At 39.6% G+C, this 18,101-nt stretch overlaps 1 protein-coding gene across 1 annotated transcript in view; it reads left to right on the top strand.

Moving 5' to 3' along the window:
• Nucleotides 1–18,101, top strand: part of LOC122787923 (dynein beta chain, flagellar outer arm-like) — a 5,188,001-nt gene that overhangs the window by 1,884,403 nt on the left and 3,285,497 nt on the right. Inside the window, exon 48 of the mRNA XM_044054850.1 lies at nucleotides 2,869–3,020. Coding sequence (XP_043910785.1) covers nucleotides 2,869–3,020 — 152 coding nt within the window. The remainder of the gene's footprint in view (nucleotides 1–2,868; nucleotides 3,021–18,101) is intronic.

Here is an 18,101-nt window from a genome sequence, read left to right as displayed (position 1 = left end):
GGGATGCTTGGGAACAGTACATGCAGAATAATGTTTTGGAGGTGGAATGAGGTTTAAAAGAAGGCAAGATTTGAATAAGCAGTGTAATGTTTGACTGACAGTAACTGGATAGATTATAACTGATGTATAATGTTTGCAACTAAAATATGTCAATATGGTTTGTTTTCGTTTATATAAATGTATGATTGCCTATGTCATAAGTGATAATTTAATAAGGATGTTTCTTGTTTAAAAATAAATAAATAAAAAGATTCTCCAGAGATAATTGTTGTGACCACCTTTTGGCCCAGGCAACAGTGGCTCTCCCTTCTTTTGAAAATAACCAGGGGCAATTACCACAAGTTTCCTCACAGAATGGACTTACACAGTACAGGGGGAGTTTCTACCACCACCACATTCAACATCTTTAGTTAACTGTCTGGAGGACATAATTGTAATACCTTTTAGGCACCTTTTTTCTGAGCAGGTATTAAAGGAGGCAAACACTTGCTACTAGAAAATCATATATGGGTAAGTAGGAAAGATTTTTAGATGGTACCATTCATTGCAAGAACCAGGATCCTTTTAAGGCTTGGACTTCTGTGATTCTTCAGTATGTCTGTGAGTTATGCTTTGTCATTTCTTATTCTTCTGTCTAGATTCATATCTCAGCCATTTATGCTTGTGTGCCCATGGATCCCCTTTCTACCCTACCTCTTGTCAAACATTTTTGAAAGGGGTGTTAAATATGTGTCCACCTAGTAGACAGTTGGCTTCTGCTTGGGATCTTAATTTTGTCGTAGAAAAACTGTTTCTTTTTATTCTGCTCATGAGGCTGAATTGAAGTTCTTATCTTTTGATATACTGTTCTTGTAGAAGTCAGAGAAATAAAGATGACTATCTGAGTTACAAGATCTTATGAGGAGTCATCCCTCTTTCTTATCTCACAAATCCAGGCTAACTTTCAGAACAAATCCTTCCTTTATGCCTAAGATCATTTCAGAATTTACACCGTGTCAGGCTATTTTGTTTGAAGAGTCTAAGAATATAGCAGAAAGAATCTTCACATTCTGGATGCCCGTTGTCAACTCGAGTATTGTATTGACAGAACAGAATCCTTTAGAAATTCTTATCAAGTATTTGTCTCTTATGAAGGTAAGAAGAATGGACAACCAATGTCTATACAGACAAATTCTAAATGGTTGCCCATTTTTGGAAAGCATTATACTTTAGAAACATATTAAGAGTCAGCAAACTGGTCTTCTGTAAACACTATTACTAAGGACTTCAAACTATTACTAAGGACTTGAAACTAAATTCCATATCTGTGTCTAGAGAAAGTTTACCTAGGACTATTCTCCAAGGGATCCTGGAGTGTGATCTAGCTTCCTCTTCCCTACTCAATAAGGTATGGTATTCATCCCATATTCTTTAACGCTACTGTAAAAGTGATCTCATGATGAGCATACTCGTCCAAATAGATCAATGCTGCAGTAGCTGCTCCCTCCCTCCATTATCCTTTTTGGTAGGGTGCAAAATTCATTACTTTTGTGTTTCTATCTGGCAGGGCTGTAGCCTCCCTATCTTTTTGAGGCAAGAAAGCTTTGAATTATTTGACATCCTAACCAGTGGCCTTCTGTACATCCATCTTGCTTACTAGTGACTTGGTCATGTGGAAGAAGCCCTAAAGGTTTAGGAAACTTGTCGGCTTTGTCAGATCCTTGGCAGGATGGGACATATTGCTTAAGGCTACTGTAGCAGTCATTTGTTTGAACATCTACTGTTATGGTAAGTTTACTTACACAATTGTATTTTCTGTAGTGTCTGTTTTACTTTATACTATAGATAGTCCACTATCTGTTAATGTTCATTAGCTTATCTCTTAGAGTACTGTAAAATATTATATGAACTCCATGGTCATTATATCACATCTACCGTGCTGTTGTACATTACTGTAGTATCCTTCTCAGGCTGCTATAGCTGTTGCAACAACATCTCTACATCCCTTCTAAACTTTAGTTCTGTTATTTTTCGCTGATTTTAAGCACAGATCTTCACCATAAAAGAACACTTGATGAATGAAACAGAATAGCTAACACATTAACTAAACAAGCTGTGTGGAATGAGTGATGTTTAATTCTGACACCTTTTGTATATATGTATATATATATATATATATATATATATATATTTATTTGTATTAGCAGTGAAAACAAAATAGTCACCCATTTTCCATATTCTGTTTTTTCTAAAATAAAATGTCTGCAGTTCCAGCTTGAAAGTACTTGCTTAAAATGTAATATGCTACAGAGCTCATGATAATATAATACACATTTTTCTCTTGTGCATGCATCAGTCTGACCTTGGGAGCATTCTTGGAGCTTTACCAGTCTTGAGCTCACAAGGTCAGAATATTTAGAGAAGTTGTGACTACCACAGTTCATATTCCAGCTGATTAGAAAAATAGGAATATGCAGAAAAATTGAGTTGTTCAATGAAATATAGTAATGAAGTATTGAAGTATGTGTGGCATCTTAAAGCTTTTGGTAAAATCTGAGAACCATCATTTAGCATATTTATTTTGGTAGTGAAATGTTTCAGCTAAAAGTAGTGTAATTATTATTTGAATCGTAATGCTAAAAACTGTAATGTGAAGTGTAAAGCATTCAGACAGCCAAAAAGTGACAGGCAGTTTAACAGTACCATAATGAATTATTTGATGCCGTACAAGGGATTAAAGTATATGTTAAATTTTGCATCTTTGAATTATACCAATAATATAATGAGCATTTTGTTAATAAGGATCGATAATGATATGTGTGCCTCTTTTTAAATTCAAATGTGTAAATGTTCTTGTATTAAATTTTTTTTCTAATTGTTTTGTTACAGCTATCCAGCAAATCAAATATTTAGTAAACGTCAGCCAAGGATGTGCTCTGCAACAGTCAGCTTGCCGGAAAACCTGCTGAAATGCTTTCGTATAATTAATATCAGTAGTACTGACTTTAACTTCATTTTCAGAATGTTGCTTATAACTGAAGGTAGCTTTTAAAATCCATTATTGTGCATGTATTCAAAAACATTAGTGGCTAGAGGCCATAAAAGCAAATTATTTCAACATCTGTCAGATGCATTTTGTCAGCCTATTTTGGTTTCATATCATGCTGTTTACCTTTAGTAATGATCGTATCAGTGCCGGCATATTCTAAGAGAAAACCGTATCTGTTTTACTTCAGGCTACAGCATCATAATCTATCACATTTTTAATAAACATACATAGACATGTAGTGAATTATGCAAAGTAGCAGTTGATAGATTATAGCAATAATGCTATGGCACCTTAACATGCAGTGAACATAAGAATCCAGAATTATTGACCAGCTTTTATATATTTTTATGAGTAAAATTGGCTGTAACTAACATTACCATGTCACATTTGAGGTTTGCTCTTCAAAACATGCTAAGCGGCATAGCTTGGAGTGTATTTACTAATATGGAATCTTGACATGCATAGATATTGCATATGTGTGCCACTTATAAAATTATTTGTTATTATTATGCCCATCAAAAAGAATATGTATGACATTTGGGAAGGAATACTGATAAACATAGCTAAAACACTGATCATGCTGTGGGACTACTGGCTGAATTTTAGAGAAAATGAAATATATTAATGCTAATAGCTGTGGGGATACCTTTAGAATGGAAATTTTACTTTGGCATTTGTGAAAAAGATAAAGTAGTATGAACTGTGTTTCTGAATGATATTTTAAGCTTATAATTAACATGTTTCCATTAGCATTCTGTACATCAGTATTAGCATTGAAAGTAATACAACCATAAAAGATCTAGAATATCCCTTTCTGAATTCTCAGATGGCAGTATATTCATTGTTCAACTGCCTTCCTTATTGAAAGAAACATTTTTTTTGGCCAAAATTCTTCAGTATAAATCCAAGATGTTTTCTTTAGCTGTGCAACCATTCCTCTTAAATCAAAATTTGACCTTGTCCTTACAGTTCTTTCCTCCTACCATTGTGCCGAGGATAAAACCAGTGAAATGCTTACTATATTCTCATAAAAATTATTTCTGTATTTTATTTGCACTATTGTGATCTTCTTGCTCACAATATTTGTTTTCCTTTTTTTGTGGGTCTTTTTTCATCTTTATGTCAGAAGCAAGATTTCAGAAGTGCTTATGCAGGCAGAAGATGGTGTTTACAAGACCAGCTCATAGTTTGTGTTCACTGCCTGAAATTATACCTTCACATAGATAATTTTATATTTTGAAAGGTTTTTAATAAAACATCTCCATACCTGTGAGATAAGGTTGTCTATAAATAGGTGGATACCACAGCTGATAGCACAGACTTCTGGTCTTCAGTAAAGAAAAATAGAGTTGTCATAATCATTTGCCACTAGCAGATAATTGAAAATGTAAGAAGAAGAAATGATCTGTAAATCAAAAATGTAATATAGGATCTTACCTGGTTTGCTAGTGATTTCTCTGTGGCCAAATTCTAAGTGGTCTGATGTGCCCTTCATTGTTGAGGTGCACCACTGAAACCAGTTTGTGTTTTATTAACAGGTATGGGATTTCTTCAGCTTTGAAGGAAAAACTCCTCTGTACAAGTCGGGACATTTAATATGGAAAACTTTACCATCATGGGGTTCCATTACTTGACATACTGCCCTATTTCCTTACAGGTTGTTAGTAATGGGCAGACTTTAGTGCTGTTTTCCTGTGTAAAGGAAGTGGCGTAGCACCCTGTGGAATTTCCTAACAAAGATGTCATCAGTGAAAATATTTAAACACTTTGTTAGTATACAGTCTTACCCCAGCTGAACAGTGAGGAAATCATCAAGAATGGGTCTTTATTTGATAGCATCCTCTGTGGAGTCTTATTTCTTGGAGAGATTTATTATCTGCCTGACTTAAAATTTGCTGATGGTCAGGACCTTGTGGTTCACAGATAGTGTGAGATCAGAAATAATAATAACTGATAATTATAATATTAACTAGTAACAGCATGGCAGTTTGCCTTCACAAAAATCCCAGCAGCCTGTGCTGCTTTCATTAGTTGACACACTAATGTCGCTAATACCAGAAGAAGAACCACTACAATTGTCTGATTGTTGGTGTCTGACCCAACAAACATTAAAAGTTTGTTATCATATGTGTATCAGTATCATTAAATGAGCACAGATCTATTTTTGCCACATGGGGAACAAAAGAGTATACATGGAAAACTAAGCCTTACCCACAGCAGAAAAATAAAACCTTTCAGCTGTGAGGCTGTAGAAAATATTAATAAGGTAACAGAGTTTTCACCTCGAAACACTACATCCTTAGTTTATTACTTTAACTTCCCTTTCTGTGGAAGTGCTGAACCATTCATTTCATCATGTCATTAGGAACAAAGCATAGCTTCCAGCTGTTGTACATGTTACAGACCACAGACTAGTTAAGACAATTAAGAGCTATAGCCAGGTACGCTTCAAAAGGGATAAAGATCAAAATGTATTTCATTCCTGAATGAATCATTTAACTCCTGAAACAAATCTGGCAAGGGTTTAAAAATATTTAACTCATTAAACCCAAATGGCACTTCCAGCTAGTTCTCTAGGTTCATCCAAGTGATGTATCTAGTCTTCTAATTTTTTTTATTCATATTTGCTTTGGTAATTCCAAAATCATACTACACAGAAACGATTGAACAATTTCATCTTAAAGCTTACATGATAGACAACTGTACTGATAATTCATCTTTGTCTTGTGCATCTAAGGAGATATTAAATATTAAGTAGTATTTATAGTCAAAGACTTACATACGTGTGCAAAGAAATCAGCGAATAGCAGAGCTATGCCGATATGCAAATGCAGTATATGTAAGCAAGATGACACTGGTTGTCACATGCATGTAGCTTATGGTGATCCACCCGCCACAACTGTACAGAACTAGAACTAGAACTATACAAGACAGAGAAAGTAACCAAGAATATTTCTGCAAAGATGTCCTTGCTCTAATCCTGACTAGTAACTTCTCTATAATATAAATGCTTTATTCACAATTGCTTTTTTGTATTCATTTTACTCTCTTTAGTCTTTGATGAATTGTATAAACTGCTGTTTGTTTTGGAGCTTTTCTCCCCGGGCCTCTGCTCAAAATGGACATGTATTCAGTCAGACTATCCCAGTCAACAAATGTAAAATAAAATAAAATAAATAAATAAATAAATGTCCAAAAATAAGCAGTTCATCTATCGCATCAAAAGTCTAGAAAGTGTGCAGTGAAGCATGGCCCTGTGCAGACATTGCAAGACTTGGCTACAAAGTGTTAGGCATATTTTAGCATAATGGAAATGGCCTGTGGAGAAATCCACTTTACCACCATTCTTAAAAAGAAAATCCCAGTGATGGATGCCATTTTATTTTTATTTAGTATAAGTGGAAAGGATGAATTTGAAAGTAGGAAAAAGGTGATAGAAAATACAAGGGAGACACAGAAGGATAACATAGGGGAATGAAAAGGAAGAAGTGCATTCAGAAAATAGGATACATAATGTTACTTTTAGGTAAGTGGCCTACTTTTTCTGTATGAGATAAGGGGAAGAGGGGGAAGGATATAGGAATGCAAGGGTAGCAATGTCACTTAAGGAACAAGCAAAGGTACAGACAAAAGTGTATAACACTAAAAACAGACAGGATGGATGGCCACGCAGTTGAGAGGGCTCACAAATCGAGGAAGACATACAAAGTAAGGGTCAGGATGTTGGATAATGCAGAAAGGGTCAGTATACTACAGTAGGATGTCTACACAGAGGATGGGATGATATGAGAGGTACATGGATGCAAATGCAAGTTTAAAATCAGTCCAAAGTTAATTTTGCTGACCCATTCCTGGGAGTTTCGGGTGGGGGGAGTCTTCAAGGTAGTTGGAAAATCCTCCTCTGGTGGCTTATTTAATGGAGCCTACCAGTGTAGTGAGACTTGCACATACTACAGGAGGTTTTGGTAAGGTCCACACCATCTCATTATTTACTCTCTCCACTACAACATTGATTACTTTATGCAGCTGAACCTGCTAAGCCAGTGGTACATGTCTCAGGCTACCTGTTGGAGAGTAGCCCATACTCCTGTCAGATGAGGAGATCCTCAGGATAACTTGCAAAGGGAACAATGGAATAAAACTAACAGTGAGTATATGTCAAATTAATATGATATGAAGGCTGAAAAATGACAGGCCTGGATGCCATATTTTCTAACCTCTTGTGGAACATGCTGCTGATTATTCGCCTCCCATGCTGTGAAAAAAAGACATTGTTAGCACAACAAAAACATTTTCTGTATGTAGAAAATGCACAATATGCTGCTAAGATTATGTATATGTCCTAGTGGATCTAGAGCACTGTCAACAGACAGAAGACCTATGTCGGATCCACCACAATACAGGAAGGTGGGTGAAACAAGCTCCCAAAAGAAACATTGGCATGTGACTGCACAATTGATATATAGCTATGTGTCAACATGGTGCAGACACACAGGCATGCCAAAGGACACATTCTAGGAAGACAGGGAGTGTAGTACTGAGCAGATACGTAAAGAAATGCAAATGCAAATGAGATAAAATCTATAGATACAGTCTTAGTTATAGGTTCATATGTGCATAGATGGTTACTATGCTAATGTCCGTAGAGCTCTTACAAGCCTAGGTGTATTTATCCCGTGTTGCCCCAATTGTCAGTGGTTAGGTGAGCGAAGTTCGCTGAGGTAAGAGTCTATGGTAATTTATTTATTATTTATTTATTTACATTTCTTTACCAGGAAATTCCAACTGGACACAAGTCCTTTTTCAGAAGATGCCCGGGAGAAAAGCTCCACAGAACAATAAATGAGCAGCAGAGTACACAAAGAATAATTGAACATATATACAATAGCAAATAATACATACTGCAGCAAACATTAGATATACATACAATATGAAACATAGTAATGAACAGATATACCAATATCTAGCTAGAGGCTAGGAATAAAGGTAGGATGTATATACAGATAGTACTAAGCTCAAACAGATACTGTTCTAAAGTCATAAACCTAAATCTCATATACAGATATTGCACTAACTCAGATATAAAGCAAATGCTCCACATGAAGGTGGAACAAGCTAGAAGGGCTAATGGGATGGAAGGGGAAGATAGAGGAGTAAGAGAGGAGACTGAGTGAGTAGTATATGTGATAGTGACAGGAAGCTAGGTGTAAGTCAGTTGGATATGTATTTGGAGTTGAGATGAAGTGAGGTAGTTAAGCATGTTATAACAGGTCTGAGAGATTGAGTTAGGAGGGGAAGGGGAGGGTAAAGGGTGAGCCAGAGCCTGCAGAGGAAGGAATGCATTAATCACATGGTGTGAGGCAGGGAGGATAGGGGAGGGGAGAGGAAGCGGAGGTAAAAAGGAGGGTTACTAGTCAGGACTGGTGCATGGGCATAACCAGAGACTTTTTAAGTGAGTTTTTAGTGTAGTCTTGAAGTGATTGCAAGAAGGTAGTGTGGTTATAGTGGGGGGGGGGGGGGAATTGTTCCATAATCTGGATATGACGCAGGAGAATAGTGCTTCTCCTGCTATGTTCTTGGCTCACTAGAAGTCAATTTTTGCTGCTGGAGTGTAGTGGTCTGGTGGAGGAGTAGGGCTGGAGAAGGTTTTAAAGGGATGGAACTTTAAGAGGATATTTACTAACTTGTGGGAGAGAGAGAGTTGATTCAGGTGAAGAAGTTGAAGGGGTTCAAGTCAGTCAAGTTCTCTAAGTGAGATACAGTTCTGGCTGCAACAAGATGCACCAGTGGCAAACTTAGCAGTTTTATTGTTGCAAGCCTCGAGCTTGTTTAGGTCTGTTTGTCTAAGGTATGTAAGTATAGGAGAGGTGTAGATTAAAGTGGAGATTAGGTGGGAATTGGCAGCAGAAATTCTGGCTGTCTTGGTGAGGAATTGTTTCTTTATGTACAATGCACCTAACTTTTTGTGAACATTTTTTATGGTAAGAGAAATGTGAGAGTCAAATCAGAGATTATCAGTCTCAGCACCAGGTAGTTTGGTGGAGGATAATTGGGTTAGATTAAGTGGGTTGGAAGATGAGGAGTTTAGTCTTGCTTGGGTTCAGTAATAACTGGGCATTAGATAGCCAGCCTTCTACAGATGAAAAGGCTTCCTGTGTGATCTTGTGAAGTTCAGGTATAGCTGGGGCTGAGCAGATGAGGGTGGAGTCATCTGCATACGGTATAAGAGAAGCGTGCTTGGTGGCTGTGAACAGATCATTGGTGAAGAGTGAGTATAGTAGGGGACCAAGGATGGAGCCTTGGGGAACACTGAGTGTTACAGGAAGTCAAGGAGATAGGTTATTATGCAATGCAACTGATTGTTGGCGGCCAGTTAGATAGCTGTGAAACCAATCGGTAGCTGATTAGAAAAAGGATAGGTTAGTGAGAACAGAGATTAGTACTTTGTGCGAGACCCTGTCAAAAACCTTGGATAGATCCAGAAATATAGCAGAGGAGAACAGGCCATTATTTTTATGATGAAGGATAGCGTTATTGAAAGAGAGCAAGGTGGTAGTAGTGATGTGGTATCTCCTGAAGCCATGCTGAGTGCTGGAGAGGAGGTTATTAGCTAAGAGGTAGTGCAAGATTGGAGAATGGATGCATTTTCCAAGTATCATGGAAAGTGGAGAAAGGATGGGTATGAGGCAGTAATTGGAAAGTTCAGTTGATGAGCCACCTTTATGGAGAGGAATGATGTGGGATATTTACCACAGTGTGGGGACATAGCTTTCTGATAAGGACTGATTAATTCAGATAGTGTCTGGATCAGCTAGGGCTTCTGCTGCTATGTTTAGGTATTCAGAGGGGAGATTGTCAGCTGCAGGTTTTGCAGGCTTAAGTTTCAGTAGAAGTTTTTTTATATAGTAGGTAGGTACTGATGAAAAAGAAAAGACTGTGGGCAGAGTGTTTGGTTTTGATGTGGGGAGGGTGGGCAGAGGGTTGTGTTGTTTAGTCAAAGAATGGTTTCAGTAAAGTGTTTATTGAATGAGTCAGCAATACTGCTGGAGGAAGGGGGAGTGGTGGTGGTGGTGGGGGGGGGTGCCTACTTTACCTGGGTGGAGAATGGAGTTTATTGTGGACCAAAACTGCTTAGGGTTGTGTTGGGCGGAGTTTAGGGCAGACTGATAATATTGGGTTTTATCTTCTTTTATTTGTTTTTTGACTTTATTACACAACTCTAGGAATGACTGTCTAGAGGAGGGTTATTTTTGTTAAGTGCCAGTGCTCTCAGGCCTTATCTCTGATTTTCATTAGTGCCCTGGTGCTTATTTGTAGCCAAGAGGAGTACTGTGTTTTGACTCTGGCATTTCATTTGGGGGCATGTGTGTTTAGCATATTTAGGAAGGTGCTATTGAAGAAGTGGACGGCTTCATCCAGATTGAGGTACTTTACTGGTGTCCAGTCACATTTTTGAAGGGATGAGATAAACGAGAGAGGGTTAAAGTATACCCTGTTTCAGATTTGCCTATAGATGATGGGTTTAGCACAATTAAAGTGGTGTCTCAGAAGGAATGTTGGAGTTTGATCACTGAGGCTGTCTGGTAGGCACCCAGCTAAGTATGAGTGAGGGTCTTTATTGACTAATACCCAATCGAGAGTGGTATGTTTGTTAGAGTTTTTATTTATTCGAGTAGGTGACTGTATTAATGAGAGAAACCATGAATGTTTACGTGGTGGGCTGGATGATTGTTACTACAAGATAGCCAGCTGATATTAAAATCACCTAGGATTATGGTTTCCTGGGGTAGGGAATGGTTAGCCCAATTCAGTAGGTTTTCCAGGGGTGGGATGTTTTTGCCAAGTGGGAAGTAGCATCCTATGATGTTGATTGTTTTATCTGGGTTTAGTTTGAGACTGGCATATAGGATTTCTTCATTTCCAATGTAGGGGCAGATGTGTTAAGGATCTGGATGTTGAGGTGGTGTTTAAATATTACAGCCACACCACCCCCTTTCTTAGATGGTCTATCTACTCGAAGAATGTTATAATCTGTTGGCAGTATTTTCTCACTTTTGATGTGAGGTTTGAGCCAGGTTTTGGTCAGGATGAGAATATCAGGAGAGTATAAAGCTATGTTGGTGTTTAGGTCATGGGTTTTATTAGTTATACTTCTGATATTGAGACACATGAAGATGAGGTTAGATGGCTTTCTGTTGGATGTTAGTTGCAAAAAGGAGCAGCTATTAGGCAGATTTTTAGGTGAGGAGTTGGTAATGGTAGGAACAGGGTTAGGGTGGATATCACCACCGAGGGCCAATTTAGATAAGGCAGTAAACCTAAGTTTTATAAATGTGGTAATTAATCTGTCATATATTAGGGCTATTTTTGTTTGAATGTAACAGGCGACTGGTAGTAAGGTGAGTGTACTGGGATGGAGATTGTGATGGTATGAAAAGTGCAAGTAGTAGGTGGATGATGGATAGAAGTGAGAGTAAGGGTGCAGTGATAGGGGTTGGATGTGTCTGTTATGGAGTCCTGGTAGGATGTAAGGTGTGCAAGAAGATTCAGGTAAGGAGTGTAAGCACATTAGGTAGCAGCATGACTGTGTCAGGTGAGCAGTTAGATTGGAAGTTCGTGAGGTACTGTGGGTGGTAGAGGAGATAATTTCCTAGTATTGTTCTGACTGGTTGCTAGTGATTGGGAGGGGTTAATGCCTAGAATACATCTAGATGTAGTGAGGGCGGATGGAATTAAGGGGCAGGGTGGGACACGAAGAGAGCCCCACAGAGCGGGGCTTAAACTTATCCAAGCTATGGATCACCAGGTAAGTATCTAATGGCTTACCAGCGAGCAGAATTCAATTGCTGAAGAGCACTTGTGTCCTGATGGAAGACTAGTAATTTAAAGATGGCTCCATAAACAGCAGGAACCTAATATAAACTTAGTATTACTTAGTATTGGGGGAGGGAGGTAGCAAAAAGGGTGTGAACCAGGTGCAATGCAAAGAAATCAGCCAAATCAGAGAGGCAAGCAGGGGAAAACTTTCAGTAAAGGCCTCAAAGGAGGTGAGTAATAATACAAACTCTACTTGTAAAGTGAAGGAGGGAAGAGACAGCAACGTTTATTGGGGTAGGGGGTAGAAAAAAGGGTGTGAATCAGGTGCAATGCAAAGAAACCAGCCAGACCAGAGAGGCAAGCAGTGGAAAACTATCAGTGAAGGCCTCAGAAGAGGTAAGAAATAATACAAACTCTACTTGTAAAGTGGAGAAAAGAAGAGGCAGCAAAGTTTATTAAGGTTGGGAGTGTGTCTTCACATTGACTTGCTCATTAGTGCCAGTTTTTGGACAGATTAGAGTAGGGCGATACATTAGCAATGAAGGGGAATGTATAGAGATGCAAATAAACAGGTGGGGCTCATGTGATACAAAATTAAGGCAAACAGTACTGTAAGGGCTGCTTGAGGGTTAAGTTTTAATCACAGAGAATAGGAAGGACCTGAATTAAGTGTATACTGTATAGTGGACAATTTGGATTACTGCACAAGATGGGAGGGGGGCACAAGGCTCAAACAGTCAGTTTTATTAGCACTGCTAATGTTAATGCTTCACTATCATAACACATACATGTAGAATGCCTGGGTGGACTGACCCTGCTCTTCAGGCTCAAAATGTATATCCTTGTTTTAGTTTTGCAGTACTGATTCTTTCTTAGACTATATGGGTGGGGTGGTAGCCGCAGACTGCAGAGTTGCTTGAGTGTGATATGTAGAATGCCTGTGTGGAATGACCCTGTTCTTCAAGCTCAAAAGGTATACCCTTGTTTTAGTTTTGCAGTACTGATTCCTTCTTAGACTGTAAGAGTGGAGTGGTAGCCACAGATTGCAGAGTTGCTTGAGTGTTAATGCCAACTGCCTCTGTCCATGAGGGGCATTGGTGCCACCTCAGGAGTGAATCTGTGGTCCCCCCATCCATTGATCTAGGTTGTGTTTGAAGAGGGTCATGGAGGGGCTCTGCTTCATGTGAAATGGAAGCTTGTTCCAGAGAAATGGCAGTCTCTGGGAGATGTATCTATCTTTCCAGCATGATTTGTTCATGTCAGAGGCTATGTTAGGAAACCTGGAGTGAGTGACCCTCATGCAGTTTGATTTATGAATCAAATTTAATAGCATTTCCATCAGGACTGGGTCAGAGATTGCCCTGTAAACCAGGCACAGATCATCCCTTAGCAGCCTGCAGGAGACAGAATACAGTGACAGGGATTTCAGTCTTTTTGCATAGGGCTTATTTTGTGTACCCTGTATTTCCTTAGAGAGAAACCTCTGGGGTCTCTCCAGGTGTTGCAGATGTCTGGTGAGGTACATGAAAAAGTGAGCGTTGTACTCACTAGTCTGATGAGGGCCAAGTATAATGGTATTATAACATCCTTAGATCTAGATGTGATGTCTTTACTTATGAGATGTGCTGCATAGAAGGATTTCCTTACCTCTGTAAATACATGGTGGTCAAAGTTCACATTGCTATTAACCTGAGTACCCAGATCATGTAGCACTGGTTCTAAACTTAGAGGGATGCTGTCTGTAATGAAATTAGCAGAGATGTCAGATTTCCCAAAGGGAATGCTAATGCATTTTTTTGCATTTAACTTTAATATGTGGCTTTGGCATCAATCATTTGTCTGCGTTAACCCTTTTTGCAGTATATTAACATCATTGGGGGACTCAGTGATTGTTCCCAGTTTGGAGTCATCAGCAACCTTGGTCAGCCTCAGGCCGTCCAAGTTTACCTGGACAACTGAGAAATAAATTCTGAACAGTAAGGGTCCAACACAGTACCCTGTGATATGCCACTGGTTATTGGTGTTTTTGTAGAGGTAAAGTCACAAACTTTGACAGTATATGTTCTGTTGATGAGCCAATTGTCTACCCTTCTGGTGATGTAGGGGCTTAATTCCCAGTTGGGGGAGTTTTTGCATAATACATGAGTGGGGGATTGTATCAAATGCCTTGGTTAGGTCAAGGTAGTTGGTGTGCACTCTCTTTCCTTTGTCCAGGGCCTTGCTGATTTTCTTGAAGAAACTATCCAAGTTTAACAGGCATGATCTACCCTTAACGAATCTGAACTGGATTGGGTCCAGAGTTTGGAGATTACCTATGTCCATGTTGAAAAGGTCCACAATGTTTCTTTCCATGGCCTTGCAGGTGATGCTAGTCAAGCTTATGGGTTTGTAATTCCCAGGGTCAGTTGATGGTCCCCTTTGTGCAGATGAATTACTGTATCTGCCCTGCATTATGCCTGTACATAGCCAGTTCACATGCTGTAGTTAAACTGGGATCCAAGTGGGTCAGCTAGGTCATGTTTAGACTTATTTAAAAGGCAACCTGGGATGTTGTCTGGTCCCATTGATGCTGTGCTTTTGGCATTGGAGAGCACAGATATGACCTGCTGTCATGAGGTAATAGGCTGAGGAATGAGGAATGGTGACAGGTATACTTTGGGTATGACCAGGGGGGACAGGGGGGTGAAGTTTGCTCCAAATTGTCAGCTGGCAGGATGGCTACTACCTCCAGTTGAGTGTGGGTGGTGCCATTCACAACCAGTTCAGAGCATAGCCAGGTAGTCCTTTTTAGATTTTGGACATAGTTAAAGAATGTCTTGTGAATACTGTTTGCTAGGGAGGCTATTTTTGCTTCATAATTAGCTTTGGAGGAGTTGACAAGATCTCTAATTTGTTTGTTTAAGCTAGAGAGGGATTTCTTCCTCTGCTGAGCCAATTCCCTCTTGTACTTGGACATTAGTTTCTTTCTCTTATTTTATGCCCTGTTTATACTAGGGGTCCTTCAGGATGGCTTGTTGTTTTGGCAAGACCTGGTTTTAATCTGGTGAAGTACAGCCGATTCTATACAACTGCTTAAGTGGTTATACAGGGCATTGATGTACACCTCTGCACAGGAGTCCATGTTATCTGCATTTGAGGGGCTTTGAAACTTCTTATACCATCGTTTAGTAGGAAACAACTTGTTTTGGGAAAATTCTTAAGTATTTTTGAGCTTCATGGGGTATCTGGCCTTTTAATTACATTGAATGAGATGGATTTATGGTCCAGTCTTACCACGGAGGACATCCACAGGAAGGGGTGAGTGCAATGCTCTTCCATGTTTGTGAACAGTATGTCTAAGACATGTGAGCCCCTTGTGGGTGTGCTGACTAAATACATACATATATACAGAGCATTTGCATTGACAAGATCCAAGAGCCTCTAAGCCAACATGTTTGTAGTCATGTATGCTTCCCTGTCAATTGTAGGATAATTAAAATCACCCATGAGTAAGGTGTGGGGCTGCATGGCAAGTCACTCCAGTAAGTCCAGTTATGCAGTATGCTTTCCCTGGTTCATGGTGTGGGACCTTTAGCTAGCTATGATATGGTAGGGGGTTTTGCCTATAGTTAAGTGGACATGGAGTAGCTCAAGAGAATCATACTGTCTGACCAGTCTTGAAGTGTACTTATCCTTAATGAAGAGGGGTACACCCCTTTGGTTCTTTTATGTTCAGTTTGTGTTCTGAACATATGGAAGGCATTATAGGCCTGCATGTCTGGGGCACTTTCTGTGGATTTGAATCAATTTATTACCCATTTTACTAGATGAAGTCTCAGTGACTGCAGAGATGTCAGCAGCTTCCAAGGTGAGGAGTGCTTCCAGGGAGTGCAGTGTTTAGACTCCTAGCATTAAGCAGCAGTAACTTGGGTTTCTCTAGAGAGGAGTCAAATGCATTCTGTCAGGATGATATGTGAAGTACAATAACAGAAAAAGACAGTCATCCTAATACTGTATAAGCATAATAGTGACAACAAAGAAATGGGTTCAGACGCCTAAGCAGTAAGACATTTCCTTGTGGTATATTTAGTTGGGGACACATGGCTGAAGTGACATTTAGATGCAGACAGATATGGCTTTTGTGACTTCTCTGTGGGTGAAGAGAAGCACACACTACCATGCCCACAGCATTAATAACCAAGTACATGGTGGCAGAATAAGTAATGAGTGCTGCGCTCAGTGTACAGTGCATTCTTATGTCACTACAAAATGCAGAAGTGTGATACAGCATGGAGGAAATCTTACATGCTACTGTAGTCATATTTCTGCTCCAGTATGCATTTTATTTAATTTTCCCTAGACACTGTGACGGGGGTAGTGATCCACACACACACACCGATTATAAAGGCATTGCCTGTTGTGCAATGCATTTTTACAGCAACTGACTTGCCCACTGGTCAGATTGCTGCAGTTGCCTGCCATGCTGCCTGCTGTCTCATGTTGCCTTGGGGTCCAGGAACATTATTCTTTTCCTATGCATTTGCTTATTGAAGTTTAGAGAATGGCACCACATTCTTCTCTTTGCCCACAGGGAATTTGCAACAGCATATTTCTCTGCAGCTGAATGTCACTTCAGCCATGTGGCCCCAACTAAATGTACCACAAGAAAATGTTTCACTGCCTAGGTGGCTGAACCCGGTACAGATACTTACTGTGTGACACAGGCTGTGAGCATCTTATTTCTGTCTCCCACTGGGAAAGGGTAACTGTTTTTCACCTGTTTCATTATAGTAATGTCTGTATTGGTCTGTAGCTCTAGGGATGCTTGTAGCCCTGCTGAGCTCATCGGCCAGGTCTGTGCAGACATCACCTTTCCTGAAGGGTCCAGCCTGGACTGCAGTCATGCAGTCCTAGTACTGGTGTATGTAAGAAATAATTTACTCCTCTTCTCATACCAAGTGAGTGCTCTTCTTTGCTCTCTATCTGAAGTCATGCTGTGACTGAGTTGGTAGACCAAATGATGGTGTTCAATAGAGAGTGAAGCTGATAGTGTGGGAATCATGCATACAGTATGGCTTTTGTCATCTCAGGAGCTTAGGTATCTGCAGGAATGCACATTGTTAGGGGGGAGCATGTGCTCACACCTGATAATGCTCATCTATGTATGCTAATGTATCCACAGGTGGAGGAGGAGGACAAGACAGAGTGAGATAGTGCCTTAACCTCCTGTGCCAGATGGGCAGCATGCTACTGAATATCATGAATCATGCTGGTGGCCTAGCATCTGACCTACTGCTATTCCCTTCCCTGGCCATCTACTGCAGTGATATGGCCAGTCAGACTTCTCCCATCTGAATATCTTCCGGACATGGAGACAGAGGACCTCCAGCAATATTTCATTCTCTGCATCAGAAAACTTGCATTTATGAACTTTCTCTTTACTAGGCACTATGCTGTGTATTAAAAGGTAAAGTGTGTGAGGATATGGACAGGAATCCATTTATTAAACAACAGCTTATATGGTCAGTTACCCTATGGTGATGCTCTCTGTCTGTAAAATGTATAGATTGTCAGATACACACTGACTTAATAAAATAATAACTACAAATACCAATGTAGCATTTCCACCCATCATTAAAGTAAGAATGTAGTCAGTATACATATTATGCCCAGTTTGCAGAGTTTCCTGATAAGAAACTTATTTTAAACAGCTTTGTCACCTGTTTTATGTGTGATAGCTGCCCGTTGCTGATCATACATTTCCCATACTACTCACTGCATGGAAATGTATGCATCGGTGCCTACTGTAGGTGGCAAAGAAAGAGCCTGTACATGGACAGAACATCTGCAGGCAGGGTATGTGGTCTTCAACCATGGATGGATTACACATTTTGTGTCAGCTGCCATGCAGACATGAACATATTCTATATATTCTATTTTACAGGCCTGACACTTACACTAAATGTAGCACAGCGCCTTAACAATTATTGCCACTAATGGTTATATGCAATTGTGACTGTATTCCTGCTGCTATATCAAGTCCCCTGCTCCCCAAATAAAGAACCCCCTTCCACAATGTCAGTACAGCATTCTTATGGCAATGACTGCATATACAGTAAGCATGTAGTGCATCTACTGTGACGATTAGCAAAAACTCGACTCTGCCATTATTCAACCACACACCTGACACATGCATAATGCTGTAGCAAGTTTTACAATAGCAGTACACATACATTCCAAATACTATGCTAAAGTGTGCTTTACACCTTCATTACTG

The sequence above is a fragment of the Protopterus annectens genome, chromosome 13.part0, assembly GCF_019279795.1.
Source record: "Protopterus annectens isolate FY-2018-M chromosome 13.part0, PAN1.0, whole genome shotgun sequence".
Classification (NCBI taxonomy): domain Eukaryota; kingdom Metazoa; phylum Chordata; order Ceratodontiformes; family Protopteridae; genus Protopterus; species Protopterus annectens.
This window is presented reverse-complemented; position numbering and strand designations above follow the sequence as displayed.